At 43.9% G+C, this 23,734-nt stretch overlaps 2 protein-coding genes across 3 annotated transcripts in view; one reads left to right on the top strand and one right to left on the bottom strand.

Moving 5' to 3' along the window:
- The window catches only part of SMAP1 (small ArfGAP 1), a 104,133-nt gene extending 102,813 nt beyond the window's left edge, over nucleotides 1-1,320 (top strand). For both annotated transcript variants that reach the window (XM_075707521.1, XM_075707520.1), the window contains one exon: nucleotides 1,047-1,320. In XM_075707521.1, the coding sequence (XP_075563636.1) occupies nucleotides 1,047-1,181 (135 nt within the window). In that variant the 3' untranslated portion in view covers nucleotides 1,182-1,320. The remainder of the gene's footprint in view (nucleotides 1-1,046) is intronic.
- Nucleotides 1,321-2,553: 1,233 nt separating this feature from the next.
- On the bottom strand, nucleotides 2,554-23,418 carry B3GAT2 (beta-1,3-glucuronyltransferase 2). Its single transcript, XM_075707469.1, has 4 exons — nucleotides 22,852-23,418; nucleotides 9,855-9,999; nucleotides 2,720-2,868; nucleotides 2,554-2,640 (listed from the first exon to the last, which is right to left on the bottom strand). The coding sequence occupies exons 1-4, from the start codon at nucleotides 23,416-23,418 to the stop codon at nucleotides 2,554-2,556; spliced, it is 948 nt and encodes a 315-aa protein (XP_075563584.1).
- Between the last annotated feature and the right edge of the window lie 316 nt (nucleotides 23,419-23,734).

Below are 23,734 nucleotides of genomic sequence, written 5' to 3'. Positions count from 1 at the left end.
ACAATTTTTTTCATCAGTGTTCCAGTTTCATTTTGCAACCCAGTATCGTCCGCTCATGTTTACATGAACTCTGATTTTTACCTAACGTTGTCTCTAACTTGAATCTAATGTTGCTTATCCAACATCTCTATTCATTGGTTCTGATTATTAATTGCTCTGAATGCTCTTTTGCTCTCAAACTCCTGAGAGGGGACATCTTTACTGTCTATACAGCTAGGTTTTTGGCTTGTCAGTAAGTGTTCATTTTTTAGAAGGCAAGGGAGAGTAACCTGAAGAACGTTTTTACATGGAGCGCTGAAAATTACAGTGACGAGATAGTATTTGTGGAGAGTAGAAATATTTTTGCACCATCCCTGAAGTGAATGTGCTGAATTTTGAACTCTTTCCCACCTTTAACTAGATGTCATCTTCAATTTCATATGAATGGTTGCACTTGTTTCTAAAAACTTATGGTATCTTGAGTAGATTCTTTAGCAAGAATGGTTAGATTCAGATAATACTCAAGTTTAGAAATCCACCTCATTCTTTCTTGATTGTCACTTAAGTGGACAATTTCTATAAAAACTTGTGTATTCAAGATTTTGAGGTCTCCGAAGAAATATTGCTGGAACAAAAACCATCTGGGGTTGCAAATGCAGAGAAGGCTATGTTACTTGCATGGCATTTCTTTACCGCAGTTGCCACAATTTTGCTGGTTAGCTTTGAAACTTTGAAAGCAAGCTCTTGCCAACTGAGACACGTTGGACTCCTTTGTCACATGCTCTGTAAATTCGCTAGCGGGGTGTTTATACAGACTTGGCGTATACACCAAGTGCTGCAGCCCGTCAGCTGACTTACAGTGGTGATTGAGTGGTTCCAGGAAAGCGGCCATCTTGAAAAATGCTTAGAAACGTATATTGAGGCAGTATTTTTATTTAATAAGAAATACCGATTTTAGGGAAACGTCCTTTAACTGGGTTGCTGGTTGGAGGTAGGACTGCTTTTTGGCTAGCAGCACGTTGTGTTTCAGCACCAGTGCTAACTGGGCTCGTGTGTATGCTCCGCAGATGAATCAGCAAATGGCTGGAATGACCCTCAGCAGTTCCAGCAACGTGATGGGCTTTGGCCAGCCCCCCAGCACAGCGGCAGGATGGACTGGAAGCTCCTCTGGTCAGACTCTCAGCACACAACTGTGGAAATGAAAGTTGCAAGCAAAGTCTCGCCCAGAACAGCCACCTAACATTCCTTGTTCAAATGCATTTACTTTCGCTGTTCCTTCCATGTACATACTCTTTTTATTTTTCCCCAGCTGTTCAGATTAAGAATATAACTGACTGACCGTGTTGTGGTCTATATTGATTTAAACTTGATGTAGTGAAAAGCAGATCAAGAATACATTTCTACATCATTGGCAGCGTTTTCATACAATGCATATGATTTCGTTGACCATGTGATTTCATTGACCATATATTTAATAAGCTGCTTAACCACATACTGATTTCTTTTTTCCCCTCAAAATTCTAGATCAAATGTTTGCATATAAGGGATGTAGCTCTCATGTTAGTACTATCCAAAAATACAAACCCTGACCCCCCAAAACTACCCAGTAATCCTGTAGACGGTACTGTATGAACAAATGTTTAATCATATATAAATAGAATGTAAATGTATCACTGAGCAATGTTTTCTAGTGGATCAAACAAACTTTGTTTCATCATACATTTCACTGTGATGTTATTATGGTGTGCATAACAGGGAATATGGTTATTGGAAGAAAGATAAACCTGGATGTTGCTGTAGTTCTACAAATCAATAGTTTATTCTTTTAAAAATGAGCATTTGATCCATTTGAGTTTCCTGTGTTAAAGTATCCAATCTGGCTCACGAGGCACGTACACAGTATTAATGCTGAGAACTAGCGGCACAGTATGTACACAAGGTAACTCAATGTGAACAGATCTATTTTTCCTTGCAGAGATATCCAGGTTTATGACAGTGATCGTGTTTACATTTTATGGTGCCTCGTAATGATAAAATGTTATTTCCCTATATTAAAAGGATAAATCCATAAATGATTGTGGGTTTTTATTTCATTATTGTGTGACCTATTTGACTGCTATTTCTTCAAGAAGTCTACTTTTAATGAAGGAAAACATGTTCAATTTGGAGGATCCATTTATGCAAATATTTAGATCAACAGTTTGTGATTTAAAATCAGTTTATAATTACACCATTAAGCTGGATAAATATAAATACAAAAAGTATATACATAAATGATGATTTTGAAAACACTCTATTGCAGCCATGTTTCTCTTGATTGTTTTTACTATGTGGAAACAGCCTTAAAACAAAGGTAAGTGTCAGTTTATTAAGACGAGAGGTCAGAAATGCATGCAAACAAGTTAGAACAAAGCACACCCACTTGATTTGCTTATTAGAGTATCTGACAACTTGTTTCCACCGAAGTCCATCAGATGACTGTTAAAAAGTCTCAAGCAGAAGTAGATGATAGAACTGGCTGAACTGGAACAGCTTCCGACACACCCACTGTGCTGTGCTTCCTGTGTCTCCATGTCATACCTCAATATTGACTGTGTCCAGATGGTGTTTTGGCTCATTAGCTAGATTTACTTTTTCTGTTCGTGTGTGCCATACAAGAACCTACAAAATAACATTTGTGTTAGTAGAGTCCTCTACAGAGATGATACGAAAGCTTTTTAGTGAGCGTGGAAATCTGTACCTTTGTGCAGTTGTTTGCTTTTGGCTCCAGTTCCTCCACTGTTGTTATCTGTTTCAGAAAATCAGATTCTTGCATTCCTGGTTGAGAACCACGACGCTTGAAGACGGCTTTCGGATGCGACAGAATCACTTGAAGACTCACAGCAAATCCTTGGAGAGAAGGGGGCGGGGAAAAAGGTTAGGAAAAACCTTTAGGCCTTACATTTTTGTGCAAGTTACACTTAAGCCTAGAAACCTCCCATCTTCTTTTTAAAAATGTGTAAATTTGATTGTATGGGTAGACAATATTGGGTAGGTTTGTACATCCTACATCAGATTTTTCTAATTGCACCATATTTTCAATATGTTTAATCAATTTCCTGTCATGAAGAGAATATATGCTTTTTTGCCTGAAAAGTCAGGTATTGCTAAGATCCCGGACTATCCTTCCTTTCTACTTCTACTTCAGAAATAAAACTAAATTTTAAGTAAAATAAAATGTATGAAGCTTATACTGTACAATCACTTCTAGGTTTAAAGGTGAGAGTCAGAAAAAAATGTTAAATTATGTTACTTTATAACAACTGTGGTCTTTAGAGATTTTTAGCCCGTAGAGAGTTTTAACATTATTGTTGATAAAAGACAAGTCATATTAATGTTTTGCCTTGCACACCACGTAGTCATTGTGGACTTGTGAACGATTTTCACTGAACGTGGCCCGCAAGACAGCCTGCAGCTGATCTGTGCATTGCACAGCACGACTGAAAGAACTGTGTCAGTGCACATGCCTCTCTTTGCAGTGCGTTCCTCTAATAACATACAGCTGGTCCCTCAAAGGGAGATTACAAACTGAGAAACCACGAGTTTGAACAAACTCGCCCTCTCTGAAGCAGCTCTCACGAATCTCCAGTTCGCTATTATTTATAGAACCCGCCAGCTTTCATTCAGCAAGGTTCAGTCGCATGTATGCTTTTTATGTATGCTTCTTTCTTAGTATGACTCAAAACTTGACTGATATACTTGTAAAGAAAAATTAGATTTGTGACTCCTTATGTCTAATTGCCAAGCCTACCACAGAAGTCCTTTTTTTGTCAGTTCAGACTGGTTCCAGCTGTCCCTTTATGACAGAAGTAGTAACAGTTTTGACATCTGTTATCTGTTCTGGAAAACTGCAAGAACATTTAATTCTAAAGCCGGTATTAAAATTTTCTTATTTTTAAATGAGTATAACTTTCTCTAATGGAATATAAATCTGTCCCCATTTTTACTGGTATTATCTTGCTACTGTATTTTCCTTGAAAGTATCTGTGGCTTTTATGGGAGCCTTTTAAAGAGGATAATGTAAGGAATTAATTACTAGATCACATATAAAGAAGGCACCCTGAAACCACTTTTATCTTAACTATCATTCTCTTGCTTGTAGCAAAGCACAGGAAGACACCAGAAAGTAATTCTTTTTTTTTTTCTTGCAAATAAAGATTTGGACACTGCAGCTGAAGACTATGGGTTGGATATAAACTGAGGTTCCCAATTCACCGACAGACATGGTTGAAGAACACGTTTAACTTTATACATTATATCCTGCCTAAGATAAAGAACAGGTGTCTAGATGGAAAGGGCTTATCCGCACCTTGCGGAGTACTCTAGCGAGTAGAAGTCTTCCAGGAGGTGTGCGACTTCAGCTGCAGCCTCACTCTGCGCGGTTAAGCTCTGCAGCTCCCGTGCTGCAGACTGCACCACCTGCTAGCAGCAATGCTGGGATCCAGCTGTTCGCTGCTGCAGCTGCTGGGTTTAGGCAAGGCGGCACCAGGCAAAAGAGCAGCAGTTTGGGCTTTTCTTCCCAGGTAGGGGTTTGTCTTCAGCAAGCTACGGGCCTTCCTTGCTTCCTGCGACTTGCAGCCTGGCTATGAGGGAGCGCAGGGTGGGCTCCATCCCGCTGCTGTTTGTAGCCAAGTGCAAGCATTTGTGAGGAGCCAAGGTGGGGCGTTTACACTCCCTCAGCACGAGAGCTGCAGTGCGGACAGCCAGCTTTCCGCACCTTGAAAGGTGACTGTAGACTTATCACTGATGAACAAATTGGCCTGGTTCAGTTCAGTATTTTTGGTTAGCGTGGGGTTTTGGTTTTTGTTTTTTTTTTTTCTAAATTAGAACAAACAATATAAATTCTGGTGCAACTGGGCTTTAGCATGCTTGAAATTTTGGGCACAAGAAAGAATGTTTGCTTTGCAAGGGATGGCACTGTTGGAGCCCTGATCAGCTGTGTGAGCTACTGTTTCTTTTTAAAAAGATTTAAAATTTAATTTTTATGATTTAAGCTGGTCATCCATGGAGAAGAAAATGAAGTAAACACCAAAATTAGTGTAGTGTCCTAGTTTTTAGAGTGGAAAAGGAATCTGTTCTAAGCAAAAGAAGAGACGTGTTTTCTACTGCATATCTTTGCATGTCTCAGCTTGGCTCCCTAGTCCCCACAACCCATGCTTATCCATACATTCATTTCTTCTAGGTTCTCTTGTTGCAAAGCTTGCTCTGTTGAGAAAATTTGATTCAGTTCTGACGATGAATTTCTCCTATGCGCAGATCTTCAGCAGTGCCATGCCCCCTGCATCTAACATGCTACCATGCTATTGCAAACCACCATTTTAGGGTGCTATCAAAAATCCCCCATGTTTTCAGGCATCAAACAGAAGTCAAATTATTAAACCGTGTTGTGTGTGGCAAGGACATGGACTATTGTGCACTGACTGGCCTGAGGCTTGTTTCCTTGATGAGTGGTCATGCAGTCTTTGTTTCTTAAAAGAATCCAATAAAGCAGCAACTTGAAGACTTAAAATAATTCCAAGAGACTTCTCTCCTGGCTTCCTTGTTCTTCAACTCTGCTTTATAACTGCTCTAATTTCACATGTATGACATTTTGTATTTATGTAGATAGACTTCAGATGGACTTGAGGGAAAACCATTTTCTAGGGACAACTTTCAGCTGACTTTTTATCACAGACGGATCATTTTGGCATTAAAAAAAAAAGAGAGGAGATGGCTCAGGTTTTAACTAGACTGGCAGTAGTTATTTCTCTCAGTAGATCATGATCCTGTGGTAATAGAGGAAAAGACACTTATTTTGAATTCTAACCCCAAACAGGGATTAATCTGGGATTACTGTCTCCAGCATAGCATAACAGAACAGTGTACAGGCATACAATTCTTTTACTTGATCATTATTCCTACAAGATCATATTGGGCTTAAGTTCATATGAAATGCCACAGGACAATTTCATAGTCAGGGTGTGAAGAGGTGTTTTCGGGTTTTTTTGTGTTTAATGCAAGGCTGTAAATTAAATCTAATTGGCTGAAAAGCCACCTAGATAAGAGTTAATTTGTTGGAGGACAAGATACCTGGGAGACGTGGCAAAGATTACATCTGTGCTTCTTTCTACAGAAGCTGTTTCTGTTAATTCACACCCTGACTTGTGCTGGATCGATGGCTTCTGTTAAAAGGCAGAACCATTTTTCTTCATCTGGTTAGACTGAGATGGTCTTTAAAGGTTTTGTTGCCATGATTAATGCCTTCGCTTCCTGAATGCTCCAAATAGGATGGTAGCTGAAGGCGAGCTAGGAACTGAGAGTGTTTATCATTTCTGTAGTGTATAAATGCTAATGCGCAGTGCTGATGTTGAAACAGATATACTGGTTTCCACCCAGTTCAAGGTACTACCTTTGGCTTCTTGAACATGCCATGGCTTGGGGTGCGCTTCTCTCAAGTTGTCTTCTCCCTGTGACATACTGTTTGGGTTGCAATAAGGCAGAGGTGCTCAACCAGGAGTTTTTGTAGTTCATAATAAAGGCATCTGCTGACAGTTAATTCACCATGAAAGAGGATCTTGATTTTCAACTCAAGACTTAAAATAGTTGTTACCATTGGATGGAGGGGTGGTTTGGGTGTTTTTGTTTCGTTGGTTTGGTTTTCTGGGGGTTTTTTGTTGTTGTTTTTTTGTTTGTTTTTTTTTTTTTTTTTGTTAAGAGTGTGGTGTCTGCCATAGCCACTCCAAATTTTTTCATTTGTACTTGTGACTTCCAGCAGTGGCTCTTTCAGATTCAGACAAAGTATGCCATATTTTGCAGTGTCATTAATAGAAGAGCTTTTTCCTCAGGGAACCATAAGAAAGATGAAATGTACTAAAGATCTCATAACTACAGCAAAATCCAAAAGAAAGGTGGTTGCTCAGGCCCTAGCAGAGGAACTTAGGGCTCACTGGATGAGCTCTGGACCACAAGTCCAAAATCTGCTTGCCCAGTGATTCACAGGCACAAATTAATCTCTATGACTGAAGTAGCTCCTGGAATGCTAATGTAAAGCACGCATCTGTTTTCTTTGAACAGTCCTGACATTAGGAGAATCACAATGTAACTTGTTCTCATGGGTGGTCAAAAACTCTGGCACTGGGAACAAGCCAAAAGTAAACAACTAACAGCATCATTTAATATAGAAGATTTAAAATCAGGTGTATAATAAACAACACAGTGCCTATCTCATAATCAATGTCACTTTTTCCTTACAAAACCCAATTCTCTCTTGCTTTTCTTCCCTGAGGGTAAGGAAGTCTGTGTCAAACTCTAGAACCCACCTAAAGTTAAAACTGAGACGAACTTAAAAAACACCAGAACTAATTCATACAGTGTGTTGATTGCCAGACAAAAAGCAACACAGGAAACAGCTACTCTGCCTTCTGAATGCAAGTTAGCATTGGAGAATAGCAGTGTCAACCACAAACTTCTCAAAAGCAATAACCAGTGTTTACTGAACTGATCCAATGTGATTGCCATGTGTGAGTGTATTTCAAAGAAGAATCTAGGGAAGTTGGCCAGCTAGCGTCTTTGAGCTGATCCCAATGAAATCAGCAGGACCTGTCTCCACTTGCAGTAGATTTGAATTTGGCCCTGTATTTTGAAGTCTAGAATAAGAAGTTTATGTGTTTAAAAGCAAGGATGTGCTTCTTCTGAACAGCCACAAGTTAAATCAGTGGTCCCAAACCTTTTAAGCAGTCATTCTTTTCAACCCAGCCTCACGATCAAATTCTTGTGAAAATCACTACGAAAAGATAGTTCTGCAAACCAAAGCGAGCCTCCTTACCAGAGCCTTGGGAATCAGAACATTGATTATAAACAGCTGTAGACAGCTGAGCAGTTTAATATATGCACCTATTTTTTTTCATGGTAATATTTTCAAAAGAGATCCTTGATCTTCCTTATGTGCAGTATAAGGTATAAGTTGCTTGTGTATTTGGTGCCAGCAGATGGAGGAATGCCAGTGATGTACTACAGCATGGGCTTAGGTGTGTTTGCAAGTCCTCCAAGTCCCCAGGGGTGTGTTGGGGAGTCAGCGGCGCAAGGGTGGAAAACTGAGTGTTAACACGCATCCTGTAGACTGCACCTGTTCGGACACCTATGCTGTTCTGGATTTACAGGTTCTGTTCTGTTCGTCTGTGCCCTTCCACTGTATTCCTGAGGGGAATGAAGACGCAAACTTAACACAAATTTTTACCAGCCTACACGGGATCCATTCTCTCCTTGCTGAAATTAAAAATGTAATTTAATTTCTTCAGTTATTTTTTAAAGGCTAATAAAAGTTCTCTCGCAAAGTAGTAACTCCTTGTTTGTGGATCTGCAATAACTTCCTATACTCTCAACACTTGTATCTTAGTCTCTATAACCGTCCCTTCCGTGACTTTGGTAAAAGTATGAGCAGGAATGCTCCTAATGGAGCTGCTTTTCCCTCATGCCAGTGTTTCAGCCAGCAACTGCAAAGTGTTGAATAACAACTTAAGAACTTTCCATGTATCTCTTCATGCCTGGGTTACAGTCCCTTGGCCAATGTTGTATAATGGCTTTTTGCCTGCTGCTAATGAATTATGAACCCTGCTATCATCTTTATAAATGCCCGTAAGTAACCAATTCTACGGCATAGTATCAATATGTGTCTATAAATCCACAGGCAGAGACTGTTAAAATGCACAGCTGCAGTCCTCAACAGACTGCATGGGTCTGGGGACAGACATACGTACTTCTCCCCTGAGGAATGCCTCTACCTGGACACTCAATCTTTATTTTCATGCCAGCTGATACTATTAACATGAAATGCTTCTCTAGTGCAGAAAATTCACCTGTTGGTGTTTCTGTCTTTGAGGTGTTAACAACTGTTAGTCCTTCTTTACTCTTTTTAACCAATTGTACTGTAAATACTGTGCATATTTTTCATCAAACATTTCAATCCATATAAAAATATTCTGTTGAGATGGGAAAGCACTGTCCTTTTCCCTCTCCCAAAACATAAGGGTATCAGAAAACAGACAATGGCCGGCTATTTCTACCCCATTCTTGCCCTTGCATTCCTACTTTTCCCCTTCCCTCTCCTTCCTGAATACAGAAGATGCTTAAGTGCAAATATCATATAATTAGCTGGGAAAACAGCTGCTGCTCCATCTGAAATCAGATTTCAGCACAGTAGTGATTCATGTGGCAGTTGTGAACATATACAAAAGATTGTCTAAGCATGGACTGACAGCAAGACAGAGCTATGTGGTGTTCTAACTTCACAGCAGAAGATTGATTAGATCCATTTTGAAGCTTTTCTGCCTTTATCTGCTAGGCTATAGCTGTCAGTGATTTTTCCCCTAAGCCCAGTGTTTCAAACTACATCCATCAACAGTTATCACCGTCATTCCAAATAACCAATAAAAAGATGAGTAATTTCATGATAGAGTAGCATTTTACAACATGAGGTCTAAGAAGAGTCTGCATTTATACTGCCTGGTGTAGATTGATGACACAATGAAAGGCAGGGGCTCCTTGCAGAAATTAATTGGATGAATTAATTTACAATTAACAGACAAACAATTTATCCAACATAAAAGCCAAGTTGCCGCATAAAATTAAAACCAAGAGAAAGTAAGTTCAGATATCACCAAGCAGCAACTTCATTAGACAAGATGTGCAAGCTAAGACTTCCAGGATATTTAGTGCTGAAGGGCTACATACAGCAGCTGCACTTCAGAAGTTTTAAAAGCTGCTTACACCGAGACATCTGTTTCTGTCCCACTCATAAAAAAAAATATAAGAATAGTTATTATGAGAAACATTCATGTATCATGAAACTTGGTACTTACCCGCCATGTCAATAGCAAAGGGCCTGTCAGCTCTCCAGCCAGTGTACCAGCCAACAACTTTGCCGTTTTCCACAACCGGGCGCTCATACCGGCGTCCTCCTACCAGTCCCACGGGCCATACCGATACTTTGCGGGTTGTACGCATCTGCAAGAGGCAGGCACAGCGTGACTGTACACACATTTTCCTAGTAGGCTTTTTGTTCTAAGTGTTGGTGGAAAGCCTACACATTAATCATCAAGACTAGGTATTCAAAAGCAATTCTAGCTTACAGATTTCAGCCCAACAGAATAAGTATTTGAAAGCTGCATGTGCCCACTCATTTTCTGTGAAATCTCCAGCTCTCTAGCCCATAGGCACCTCAATTCTACTGAAAATATCCTATTCGTATTATTTTTGTAACAAAAAATTTTAAAAGCTATGAAAAAACAGTATTTTTCTTGTTTGTTTGGGTTCCTAAAGGTATAGTAGATCTTTTTTATCTGCAACACTATAGCATTCTTGCAGTAGGCTTATTTCTATAGATTGCTGAAGTATTGTACAAGCCCAGCGAGAGAGAATATTACAATAATGATTAACAAATACACACTTCATTAAGACAAGTACAATTATTTAGAGACTGGTAACAAATACACTGAGTACAGGAAATTGTGACACACAACTCTTCCCCTACCTGCCGCAAACCAGGTTTGTACAATAGATGCAGCTCAGATTTATTAAAGGCTCACAAAAAAAGATTAAGTTGGGGCTAAGCCTTTTTAACTTCTGCATTTTCTTTTGAAAAGCTCTGCTAAGTTTCTGAGAAGAACAGAAAACAGGTCAGGCAGGATGCTTCTGCTAGTTTGCTACCAGTAACAGCAGTTTTTCCCAGTGATGTAAATGTAACTAAATGCAATTCTGGAAACGTGGTCCTCATCTAACCTAGAGGAATCTATAGATACTAAAAAATTACTCTAGCAAAAAGCGTGCATGACTGGCAGTCAGTGAATTCAGTTCACTGGTTAGTAGACCGTTTTCTTCAGTATACAGGAGATAACATGACATGAACCCTGATGTGCTGCTCCCCATGGGAAAATCACTGACAGTCTGGAGTGAGAACCTGAGAAGATGAGGGCACAGACACAGCAACTTGCACGGTTTAACCACACTGACTCAAAAGCCACTGTTTTAACCACTGTGCTTAAATATGGTCCTATTTGAGCAAGTATTAAACTATTTCAGTGTAACGTGGGCTTAATTTGATCGATTTTTAAAACAACCTCTTGTCTTCTGTTGTAGTTGAGGCCTATTCCTTAGGGAAAGGTTATCTCCTTCTTCTCCTTCCAAGTACTCCTCTTAGCAAAAACAAACACAGTTTTACATATTTGTAACTGCAGTCCCCTATCGATAGATGTTGAAGTAAAAGACAACCTTGGTTAAATATTAAACACTTCCCTCTCTTTCTGCCAAGGTGAAAGATTTATCATGCATATCATCTAGACTCCCAGGAGATGCACCAGAAAAAACAAAGACGTCACATCACTCTGGTTCACATTTCTAAGCTAGAAACATTAGCAGATCCTTAGGAGAACTTTCACATTAGGAAGGTATAAAATACATATTTAAAAATCCACAAATATGTATGTACACACAGGAGAGAGGCATGCACCTTTTCTCCCTCCAATTCTTTGTGTATCTTTAAATTTGTTTAGCAAAATTTTCTCACTTGCACCCTAATAACTGCTGCAGCAAGTCAGACCATCTCACTCAGTAGCAGCAGTCCATACTGTATAAGAACAGCATATGTATACCATTGGCAATATAGCGATTTCTTGTGATAAGGATTCTGTCCAAAACATTGACTATTTAATTGCCAGTGAGAGACTGCCATGAATATCTCTACAGGTTATTGTTAAACATGTTTGTCTGTAACTATTCTCCCTGCTTAAGATTATTTTTCCAATCTCTCCCACTCCTCCATTTAGGAAATGCTGAATTAGCAATTAACCATTTGGATATGGAAATCAGTCAAACCTTCTCATGAAGACCTTTTAGCCCTGGTTTTAATGCTACATTCATTTAATAAATTTTTCTAACTGCATTTATATTAACATCCAAACACATCAGACATGGACACAGGGCATCATCCTATTGGGCTTGTCTACACAGGCAAGTTTGCAAAAGGTTTCCAAGAGCGTGATCAAGCGAACACAGATGCCCACTAACTTTCCTGTGTTGCCATTAATATCTTCTAGAGGGTACGGATACTTGAACAAATTACTAGTGTACTGATTTACAGCATTTTAGCTACCCTGTGCCAACTGCCTGTACCCATAGTAAACATAAAATGCTGCGAGACTCTAACTACAAGAGAGCAGCTAATGCATAGCAAGTCCATACCCTGCCTTTTCTCACAGTAAGCATTCGGGCAGCTGTCCTGCAAAACGAGCCAGACCACACAAGACTTCTGAATTGGGTCAATAGCAGCCACAGCACTTATGCTAGCAGAAACAGACTGATTTACATTAATACTTCATCATACACAATGTGTAGGAAAATCTTGTGAATGAAAAGTATCTCACTGACCTCACGAAACCAGCATGAAATGACCCAAGAAGTTTTAATTATTACAGTCTTGGGTCCATCTCGGTGTCTGTGAGTTAAGTCAGTAAAGTCAAGTCACCACACATCTGAAGGAAGTAAGTAACCCTTTGCAGAGCTCTTTATTTTGTCCTTGGGTTACTTCCTTTATTCTCACAGGTTACATTTTTGGAGAATGAAATAAGCAGATGTCAAGAATACAGCAACCCCTTGTAAGTAAAAACTGAAAGAGCACATCTAGACCGGAATTTATGCTAATTCTGAAATACCTTACAGCCTCAGGATATGCTAGGCAGATGAAAGCAGGAATATTTCTTTTAATCTTCTGAGAATAGCATTACTGCAGTTAACATACTGATGTGTTTGCAGTTAACATACTGATGTGTTAAGGCTGTATTTATGTACGATGGGGAGAAAGCTATTATTTGGATTAAAAGGCCAGCTTGCATCTGGAATTTGATGCTGCTAATCATTGGGACACAAAAAGGTGATTCAAAAACACGTTAATTCTAAATAGCTTTATTGCTATGGGTTAAACAACTGCCAAAATCCTATAACTTACAAACAGCTTCCTAAATTACTCTTCTATCTGTCATTTTAATGTGCAGTAGCACATGCTGTCTTAATACTCAGCATTTTAAGTGGTAGTAGCTTACATGAATGGTATTCATCTTACTTATGCCCACCTCTCTGTAAGTTAGGCATCTGGTCTATCCTACTTAGACTTCTGTAGTTAATGAACAGAGATAGGAACCTGCTGATGTGAGTCATCCTGCCTGGCTTAGACAGCTCTCTTAGGTAGGATGAATCTCCCTCTGGAAATGTTTTTGTCCTCTATTTACTTTTTGATTATTTGGAAGAGGGTCTTGGGTATAGGAGGAGAGCGATGTACTGGATGGGAGACAATGAGAAAAGGACTCTGCAAGATGGTAGAACAAACCTGAATGAAGCAGGGGGGACACAATTGGGAAGGAGTGGGCAAGGAAATGACACGAGAGATGAGTAACAACTGAGCATAGAAATCCCAGTGAGGTGATGGGCATATAACAGTAAATAGAGTAGCAATAGAAGAACCACTAAAGAATAACAAGTGAAAATGCAGAAAATGCAGCTGAGCAATAAAAGATAGTGATAAAAGCATTGCCAAAAATAGCATCTCATTAGTCAATCAAGAAAAGCTGCTTAATGGGATGTGCCAGACTGATGGATAGGGAAGATACCAAGCCAGTAACAAAATACAAAAGCCCAAGGGGAATGAAGGCAAATGACAGACAGAACGAAACACGGCCATACTTCCTACAGCGAAAAGGCTTCCAACTGGAACAACCGTCCTAGTGTTTTTGCAGCATGATGATGCGTTTCTAGTCAGGATTCAAAGATCTCAGCAAATGCAAACCTGGCTGCCACACATAGTAAACTTTCACCCCCTGTTCTCTATCACTTCAACCCCTGTGTAATTTGTGATCTGTACTGGTCAGGCTACAGGTTACTGTCCAGGCTCACCCTCCTGCCGCATCCCAGCGAGACTCAAGCAGATTTCTATGCAAAATTCCCATTTATTATTACCAAAGACAGGATCTAGAGCTCCTTCGCTACAACTCGTCCACAGGGGAAAATGTTACGCGTTAAAGCAGAAGCACAGCCAGGTTCCCTATCAGTTCTCACACAGGCATCCCGCATTACTCACAGGTCATTTAAAGCCAAATTCTGCTTCAGCAAAACTTATGTGACTGCACTACAAGTCAGAGGGATAGCTCAGCTGCAGCGATGCTATGCCTGGTTACTTAGGCATTAAATGGAGCTTCTGCCCTTACTTACCATTACTTCAAAGGAGGTACTGAGTCATAGAAAATCTGTGCAGTGGTTTTTGTAGTTCAGGGACTGTGATGCTTAGGGGATAGTAACTTCAAAAAGCAAGTTTGCTGTCGGTAAACTTGACTGTAAAGGGTATGTCTCCATGGGAAAACTTGTAGAAAGGGTCTACAAATCAAAAAAAATTGTCAGTCATTGATCTAGCCTCCTCCGCAACCCTCACAGGTGATCTGATTTAGTACTTCACCATTCTCACTATTAGAAAGCTTTTTTCCAAACATCTGCCTTAAAAACTCCTCTGCTGATTCATACCCAATCTACACTGCAGAGGGAGGATAGATTAATTCCCTCTTCTCTCAAGCAACATCTTACATATCAGATACACTGATTAATGCCTCTAAATTATACCAGCATCCTTGGGCACAAATGTCAATATTGCTTCCCTACAGGAGAAAACTGTACGAAATTTAACTAAAGCAGTTAGGAGCCAATTTCGCTGGACTGGGAGGACTTCCAAACCATTTGCTATGCATGTTTCCTTTTGGCCCTTCTACTTACTAATTCTTTTTCTCATCCGAGTTTCTGTTATTCTACCAGGTTGTGTTCACTGTACCTCTGAAGAGCTGCTGACCGTTAGTAATTAATTTCATAGTAACAGTATCAGCTTCACAGGTAAGAAAAAGACTGCTGTCAAAGTGCAGAAACAGACAGTTCTTGGTACTTTGTAACCTGAAGTCCCTCACTTGGATAAATCTGTTTCAAACAGCTTTTTTTTTGTCACTGCTTCCTCTCATTTTTAAGCTATTTCATTGTTTCTCTACCAGTCTTTTCTAATCCAGCCTCTTTAGCATAGGTATTACATGTCTATGTGCAAGGGGAATGTCAGTGTGCATTTAAAATCTGTCATGTATTCTTAAATCATTTATATACTAGAAAGGTATTTAATGCACTGCTAACTCCATTTAGATCCTTTTTTATTATGAAGAAAATAACTAATGACTGCCAGCTAATACTTAATTCTGTCTAGACTACTGAATGTTATTTTTAAGACTATAGCAAAAATTTGGTTTTTCCAACCAGCTCCAAGAGATACAACAAAAGACCTCCATGCTTGCAAAGATAAACAGACTCACTTATACTATTTTTAAATCTTTTGCATAAATATGTCTGTTAAAAAAATACACAGAAGCTAGCTTAATACAGTGTATAAAGATTAGGACAGTTATGTAAAAGTTATCAAAGGAGCACTAACCCTTTCCTAGTCAAAGTTGGAATAAACAGTAAAAATTCACTTCTTCTGTAAAGTCTTTTTTGAGTTGCTCTCAAAATATTTTACAAAGATTGTCTGGTGACAAGTGGGGTCCCTCAGGGGTCCGTACTGGGACCGGTGCTATTTAACATCTTCATCAATGACATAGACAGTGGGATCGAGTGCACCCTCAGCAAGTTTGCAGACAACACCAAGCTGAGTGGTGTGGTTGACACACCATAAGGATGAGTTGTCATCCAGAGGGACCTGGACAAGCTGGAGAGGTGGGCCTGTGTGAACCTCATGAGGTTCAACAAGGCCAAGTGCAAGGTCCTGCACCTGGGTTGGGGCAACCCCTAGTATCAGTACAGGTTGGGGGATGAAGAGATTGAGAGCAGCCCTGTGGAGAAGGACTTGGGGGTACTGGTGGATGAAAAGCTGGACATGAGCCGGCAATGTGCACTCACAGCCCAGAAAGCCAACCATATCCTGGGCTGCATCAAAAGCAGCGTGGCCAGCAGGTCGAGGGAGGTGATTCTGCCCCTCTGCTCTGCTCTGGTGAGACCTCACCTGGAGTACTGCGTCCAGCTCTGGGGCCCTCAGCACAAGAAGGACATGGACCTGCTGGAGCGGGTCCAGAAGAGGGCCACCAAAATGATCCGAGGGCTGGAGAACCTATCCTATGAGGCCAGGCTGAGAGAGTTGGGATTGTTCAGCCTAGAGAAGAGAAGGCTGCGAGGAGACCTTATGGCAGCCTTTCAGTACTTAAAGGGGGCCTACAGGAAAGATGGGGAGAATCTTTTTAGCAAGGCCTGTTGTGACAGGACAAGGAATAATGGATTTAAACTAAAGAAGAATAGATTTAGACTAGACATAAGGAAGAAATTTTTTACAATGAGGGTGGTGAGGCACTGGCACAGGTTGCCCAAAGAGGCAGTGGAGGCCCCATCCCTGGCAACATTCAAGGTCAGGTTGGCTGGGGCTCTGAGCAACCTGATCTGGTTAAAGCTGTCCCTGCTCACTGCAGGGGGGTTGGGCCAGATGACCTCTAAAGGTCCCTTCCGACTCAAAGCATTCTATGATTCTATGCTAATGGGAAAACTGAAGCCTGGGTGACATGCAATGCCTGCAAGTATTTCTGTTCTATTTTTAATAGCAAGGATTTACTTTTTCCAGAATACAGACTGTTAAGAGCCATTAGAATATCTGCTGCCTTCACCATACCTTTTGGGAGAGTGAAGGGCAGGGGCATAAGAAAATGTTTTCAGTCTGAATCATGCACAGAACTTGCCCTCTGCTCTACAGTGCCACTATGAAAATTACCAGAGTTGGACAGCCCTAACCTTCAGTGAGAAGGTCACACCCATTAGCCAAGACAAAATGCTTCCTGTTTTCCCTCTGTTCTTCATGAATCTTTGTTCCCATCTGGCTGATTTGAGGCTGATCCTACCTGGGCAATTTAGGCCACTACACAAGCAAGAGCATACCTTCAAAATATTAGGGATTTTTTGCTTAATTCGATAAGTTTAAGTTACTCCTGCGAAGAGCAATCCAGCTGACTGTCCTCTTCACCAATCACATTCTTACCTTCTTTGTGGCTCCATGAATCCTGAGTTACAGTAAAGACTACCTGTACTTCAGGAGAAGGGGTTGAGTGAGCTCTCCTCCTACCTCCTTTCCAGCTTCAACTCTACCGTTATGCTCAGGGCATTCTTGTCCAGGCAACAGCTACAGCAAATTGAATTCTGGTCCCCAACTCAGTGGGCGATAGGGCTAACTGCTAAGCTATTTAATAAAAGTTTGGGTTTTTTTCCCCTTAGAAATGACAATTAATGCCATGATTTACTTTGAACTCCATGCTGCAAGGCTCTGTTCAGATCACACCTTATAGTGTTGGTTCCTCTAAGGAGACCCAGTCTGCAAATCCTCAACTTGCACTCAGACAAGAGTGCGGTATATGCCATACTTGCACACTCTAGGCACCCAGCAAATCTTGCTACAAAATTTCAGACACCAATGACGAATGTGCTAGGGGCGGCACTGAGGGAGATCATAGTTTTAGATATAAGCATTTTAATTTCACATACACCTCAGCTTAGGTGTCCGAGCAAAATACAAGCAAAGGTGACAAGATGTAACCTAGATAGGAATCTCTAAAAATCAATGCATTTCTGAATGCAGCAAGCTCGCTTTCTCACGCATGTTGGAGACCTCTGTACTCCTTAAGCAGCTGACCCCTCACCCTTAAAGGTGTCAGGGGAGTCTACACAATTAACAGCAGAGCGGACCTCCAACACTAATATCTCCAACTTGCAAACATATCCATCCATACACGGACCAAGGAAGTGGTGGCCTTTGGCCAACTACTCACAGTACGGGAAGGGCAGAGAAAATGCCTGAGATGTAAAAACACATGAATGATGTGAAGAGTTAAGGAAGTGGAACTTAGCTATGTCTACCTTCAGTTTCCAGTGCTTTGGCTAATCTTGCTTTTAAAATCTCTCTATGAAGGTGGAATGCCAGCTTTATCTAATGTTTTCTTTCTGGAAGTCTAAAAATATGAAATTGGCAGTTGCTAGGCATCAGTCACAATATTACAATAACGTGCATTCAGGAATAAGATGAAGCACAAATGCAACAGAAACTATAACAGAGTCACTCCAAAAAGAACAGCCTATAGTAAAAAAATAGAAGTTATGATGATTCATGTACAAACATCTGTAAAGCATATAAAATACAGTAGCTGGGATTTCAGGCCTCTCAGCGGCTTTGTTACGAATGCAGGCTGACATTCAATTGATAAAAGATATTTTCAGAAAGCAGACTGTTGTTTTTGATGGGGAAATGCAGATGGACACCTGTAGGTGAACAGATCATACCTGAGCAGAAAAAATATAAATTATTTTTGAGGTCTGGATCCCAAAATAATAAATGACAAAATATATATGCCAGAACCACCAGCATTAAAGTAACAGCATGATTTTTCACCTGACCACCATTATACTCTCAAGCAGAAAGAGTTGGGAATAATTTAAAAGCCACACCTCCACTCCTGGAAATATTTCTTCATTATTGCTGCAGCCCCACTTAGTTCTCTGAAGAATTTCACAATCACTGAAGCAATTGGTCCTTTCCCTGAAGCCTTTCCAGGGAAGGTGAGCCATTCCTAACAAAGTGCTCAGCTGAGCCAATGCTGAATAGAGCGTAGCAGCACAAAGACAATCCAGGCTCTCCACCTTATTCTAGAAATGACAACTGAACCTGCTCAGACCCTGCCCAGTCTGACTTTGAGGACATAGTTTTGCCAGTCACAAACTAAGCTATCCACCCACATGCCATTGTGCATCTTAGGAAAAAAGACAATTATAAACAGCACCAGAGGGTTCCAGATTTACTACAGATGGTGACATTTTCCAGCAAAACACTACTGTAAGCTGGGGGCGGGGGGGGGAAGGGTGTCCCTCATTTCCATGAAACACATTTTGCCCAGGTCTATTGGGCCCAGCTCACTCCACATCAAATGTAAGGTAAGTACCAGACAGAAGTACTTTGGACAGAGATTAGAATTTTCTCATCAAAAGCCCTCAGAAGTATCCCATGGCATTTCCTGTCAAAGGACGCTCCTTTTTGTTCACGCCCTTACAGTTTATGCACCCCTGCTCACAGTAAAGCCTTTGCTGATTTCGCTTTGTTTAAAAGGCTCTGTCTTCTGTAGGGACACTAGGGAAACCCACAGCAAAGGAGCTGCCTTAGACATAATCCTTCACCGACACGCAGTTCCCTGGCACACCTTCTGCTCTGCAGTTACACTTTTTCAACCTCTGAGCGAAACGCATCCCTAACACCAATGCTTCTCTCATGTTGGTTTTACGGTCCTAACTAGCCTTGGTTCCCACCCCCCAAGCCCTCACTGCTGTTACTGAAACCAGCTTTGACACAGAAGAAATCCATTACAAAGAAGACAGCCCTACTATTTCATAAGCCAACAAATGTGCATAACTGCTTGCGGGCAGATGCTCACAGACATTGCTGCTGGCAGTTTGGGACCCGCATGTCCCCGGGCCCACGTCAGTGACACGCTGAAGGTCACCCAGCCAGCACAGGATGGTGGTAGGACCAGAATTCAGAGCTCCTGTCTCGTCCCTCTACATTCCCTCTACTACCCTTCCCGGTGAGCAGACTGCAGTTTATCAGACCTCCTTTGGGATTATGTGACTGCAGGTCTGGAGAATTGTTCCTGGCAGGGTAACAAACTGAAAAAAACCTCCCTCTCAGGTATCGTTACCGCCACTTTCATGACAGGAATTACTACCAGACCTCATCTGCGCACAACGCGTTCTGAAGCCGCTCTCTTCATGCTTGGAAAAGACGAGCATAGTTTACCCTCATAAATCAATCAATTCCTGAAGGAGAGATCAGGATTTACTACAGAGCTGTCAAGCCAGAATCCATAAAGACAGAGAAGTTTTTTTAACAAGAAAAAAAAAAAAAAAACAGCCCTCAAGCAGTGCCTCGACTGAAAGCAAGACTACTGGCTCTCTCTAAATGCATCCTCCCACTTGTAAAGGCACATCCAGCTGGCAAAGCCTGCCAAGGGGCAAAGTTAATGGAAGTCGGGTCAACAAGGCATTCCCCATGTTACTGCCAGCAGCCTCCCAGAGACCTCGCATGCAGCTCGCTAGTGACCCCAGAAACCAGTCATGGGAACTTGCAGTGGTAACCGAAGCAAAAGCTCGTTCTCCGCTCCTGTAACAGGGCTTTCCAGCCACTGCATTTCAGAGGGAAAACTCATTCACACACACATGTGTTTGACTGTGAACACAGGGCTCAGAATAAGCACTTCTTCCCCAGCAGCTGAACCCTGGTGAAAGAGAAGCCTTAGGACTGTGGAGCTGCATGCTGGAGGTTACCATTCTTGCTAGCAAAAGGAAACACAGATTGCCTGTTGTGCTTGTAATTTGCAATGTTAACCCTCCAGACAGATTTATCCCCTTCCTTTCCTGCATTTCCTAGCTGATCAGAGAGGCAATCTGTACCTTTTTGTTTCATCGGTTCACAGCAATTAGAAGAATAATACAGGAAACGATAAAAGAATAAACCTGACTGGACCACCTTTCAGTAGCTGTGGGTCACTCAAGTGATAAGCCTGCCAATACCATTCCTTTAGCTTGTCCCTAATGTTGGTACTCCCCCCCCCCCCCCCCCCAAAAAAAAAGTAGAGATTTGTCTCCAAATATTTTTTGTCCCATACTGCTCATTGTGGTGAAGTGTATTTTCCATATCAATTTACAGACTCCCCAAGATTGAATCAGATTAGTTTTATATCCCCAAACAGAGGTGGACGCTCCAGTCACGTCAAGTGGAATTACTCTGCATTATAATGCACTAAGCACAGCCATGAGATTTTTAAGAAAAATCAATTACAACAAAGGTTTAGCCTCCAGGCAAAGGTCTTCAAATTAGCAGCTTCAATGCTGAATGCCAAATGGGCAAAGGAAGCAGAGCATCCCTGCTGAACAGGGACCCTGCGCCTCCCCACATACTGGAAATGGAAAGGGATGCATTACGACTCAACGCAAACAAGCATAAGCATTTCTAAAATAACTTGCTCTAGGGAATTTCACGTGCTTCACATTTCTGCGTACCACGTTCATTTTAACCTACGGACTGCAAAGCACATGAGGAAGCACAGTGCTTCCAAACTGCAGAATATGGCTGTATACCACTAAATACAGCACCGTCCACCAGCAGAAGACATGGACCGCAGTTTGTCTGAAATCCTGTACGCTCCTTATCTGCTGCAGGTCTACTTTTCCGTTTTCCTCCCTCCTTTCCCTGCCAAGGTTCGTCTTCTAGCTGTCACAGAAGACTTACATGAACTTTCTTCTTCTGTTTATGTCCACTTATTAAACACCCCTCCTTCCTGCCAGGAGGAACCCAGAAAGAAAGCTGGACACCCTCTCTCCGAGCGCTTGCCAATTCCCACCAAAAAGGAGCAAAGCCCTTCACCAAGGGGCTGCAATAAAGACAAAAACAGGTCTCTTCACAAAAGAGACTCCTGAAAGGGTGTTCAGTCATTACACAAACGATTTGCTGCTTTTAAGAGCGAAAGGCTTCAAAAAGACTGGGCAACTCCACGCGAAGGAGCCGGCTCTGGATGAATTCATTTGCGCCAGGAAAAAACCTGTGAAGGATGGCGACTCCGGACATGAGTTTGCCCTACAGGGAGGGGGACGCAGCCTGAAAAAAAAAACCAAAACCCAAACCAAACCACACCGAAAAGCGCTTTCCATCCCAGTTTTAAGAAAAACACAGGATCCCTTATATAAACCCTCAACTTGCTCGGCTCGGCAGGAAAGCGAGAAAACAGCAGGAAAAAGTTGGGGGGGGGGGGGGGGGGGGAGCGTGGAGGGGAGGGACAAAAAACTTCACCTCAAGAGAGGGGCGGTCACACACAGGCAGCGCTGGGGAGCTGGGCGAGGGACGGGGCGCTGCGAGGTGCCCGCCCCGGGGAGCGGGCTGGACCCCTCCGTGCCCGGGTTTTGGGCGAGGGGCGGGGAGCGCGCCGCAAGAGCGGGGAGGCAGGCGGGACGGGCAGCGGCGGGAGCCGGAGGGGCGGCGAGGAGGGGAGAGGGAGAGGGAGAGGAGAGTGCCCGAGGGGAGGCGAGGCGGGCGCCTGAGGAGAGAGGGGAGAGGGGAGAGGGGAGAAGAGGAGAGGAGAAGAGAGGGGAGGAGGGGAGAGGAGAGGAGAAGAGAGGGGAGGAGGGGAGAGGAGGGGAGAGGAGAGGAGAGGAGAGGAGAGGAGAGGAGAGGAGAGGAGAGGAGAGGAGAGGAGAGGAGAGGAGAAGAGAAGAGAGGGGAGGAGGGGAGAGGAGGGGAGAGGAGAGGAGAGAGGAGAGAGGAGAGAGGAGAGAGGAGAAGAGAGGAGAGAGGAGAGAGGAGAAGAGAGGAGAGAGGAGAAGAGAGGAGAGAGGAGGGGAGGGGAGGGGAGGGGAGGGGAGAGGAGAGGAGAGGAGAGGAGAGGAGAGGAGAGGAGAGGAGAGAGGAGAGGAGAGGAGAGGAGAGGAGAGGAGAGGAGAGGAGAGAGGAAAGGAGAGGAGAGGAGAGAGGAGAGGAGAGGAGAGAGGAGAGGAGAGGAGAGGAGAGGAGAGGAGAGAGGAGAGAGGAGAGAGGAGAGGAGGGGAGAGGAGAGGAGAGGAGAGAGGAGAGGAGCGGCAGGTGCGAGGCGGGCGCCCGAGGGGAGGCGAGGCGGGAAACGGCGGGCGCCTGAGGGGAGGCGAGGCGGGAAACGGCGGGCGCCTGAGGGGAGGCCGGCGGTGGAGCGTCGCGGCCGCCCGCGCCCCCCGCCCCGCACGCACCTCCTGGAAAAGCTCCAGACTGTAGGTGTTGTCGTCGTCGGCGAAGAAGAGCACGCCGGGCTGGGGGGGCGGCAGGTGCTGGTGCCGCTGGCGCAGCCAGGCCAGGCCGGCGTTGCGCTGCTCGGTGGCGCGGGGCAGCCCCGGCCGCTTGTAGCGGCGCGGCGTGGGGACGTGCAGGTGGGTGCAGGGCAGGCCGGCGCCCGCCACGAAGCGGCTCACCAGCTCGCTGCGCGCCGCCGCGTCCTCCACCAGGATCCAGTGGAGCCGCGCCACCTGCCGGAAGGTGTTGGCCAGGCGCGTGAGCTCGGCCTTCTGCACCGGGCGGCTGTACGTGGGCGTGATGGCATAGATGGTGGGCAGCGCCGCCTCGGGCCGCCGCGGGGGGGGAGCCCGCCCCGCCGCCGCCGCTGCCGCTGCCGCCGGCCGGGCCCCCCCGCTACCGCCCCCGCCGCCGCGGGGGGCCAGGGCGGGCAGCGGCGCCCGGCTGCTGTCGATGTCCAGCACGATGATGACGATCAGCACCCAGGGCAGCAGCAGGAGGAAGCGGCTGAAGAGCAGCGACTTCATCCTGCCCCCGGCGCCCTCCCGCCGCGCCGCGCCGCCCCTCAGCGCCGCCCCATGGACGGGCGCGGCGGCGCTCAGCGCATGGCCGCGGGGGGCGGCGGGGCTGCCCCTTCGCCCGCCCGCGATCCCCCCCCGGCGGGGCGGCCGGCGAGGGCGGCGCTCCCGCCGCCGGCGGGGCGGCTACGGGGCGCCCCGCGGTGCCCTGCGGCGGCCCGGCGGGGCAGGTGCCTGGCGCCGCTCCCGCCGCCCCTCTACCCCGCCAGCGGCCGCCCTTCCTCCTCCTCCTCCTCCTTCACCCGCCGCATCGCCGGGCCGGGCC

This window comes from Pelecanus crispus, chromosome 3 (genome assembly GCF_030463565.1).
Source record: "Pelecanus crispus isolate bPelCri1 chromosome 3, bPelCri1.pri, whole genome shotgun sequence".
Taxonomy (NCBI): domain Eukaryota; kingdom Metazoa; phylum Chordata; class Aves; order Pelecaniformes; family Pelecanidae; genus Pelecanus; species Pelecanus crispus.
Note: the sequence above shows the minus strand (reverse complement) of the source record. Positions and strands in the feature narration are given on the sequence as shown.

Excerpts from the sequence above, each read along its gene's own strand:
- B3GAT2 (XM_075707469.1), bottom strand. The coding sequence starts at position 23,418 with ATGAAGTCGCTGCTCTTCAGCCGCTTCCTCCTGCTGCTGCCCTGGGTG. Across the intron at positions 10,000-22,851 it reads GTCTGGAGCTTTTCCAGGAG|ATGCGTACAACCCGCAAAGT; the intron begins GTGCGTGCGGGG and ends TGCCTCTTGCAG. Across the intron at positions 2,869-9,854 it reads CTTTGCTATTGACATGGCGG|GATTTGCTGTGAGTCTTCAA; the intron begins GTAAGTACCAAG and ends CTTCTCTCCAAG.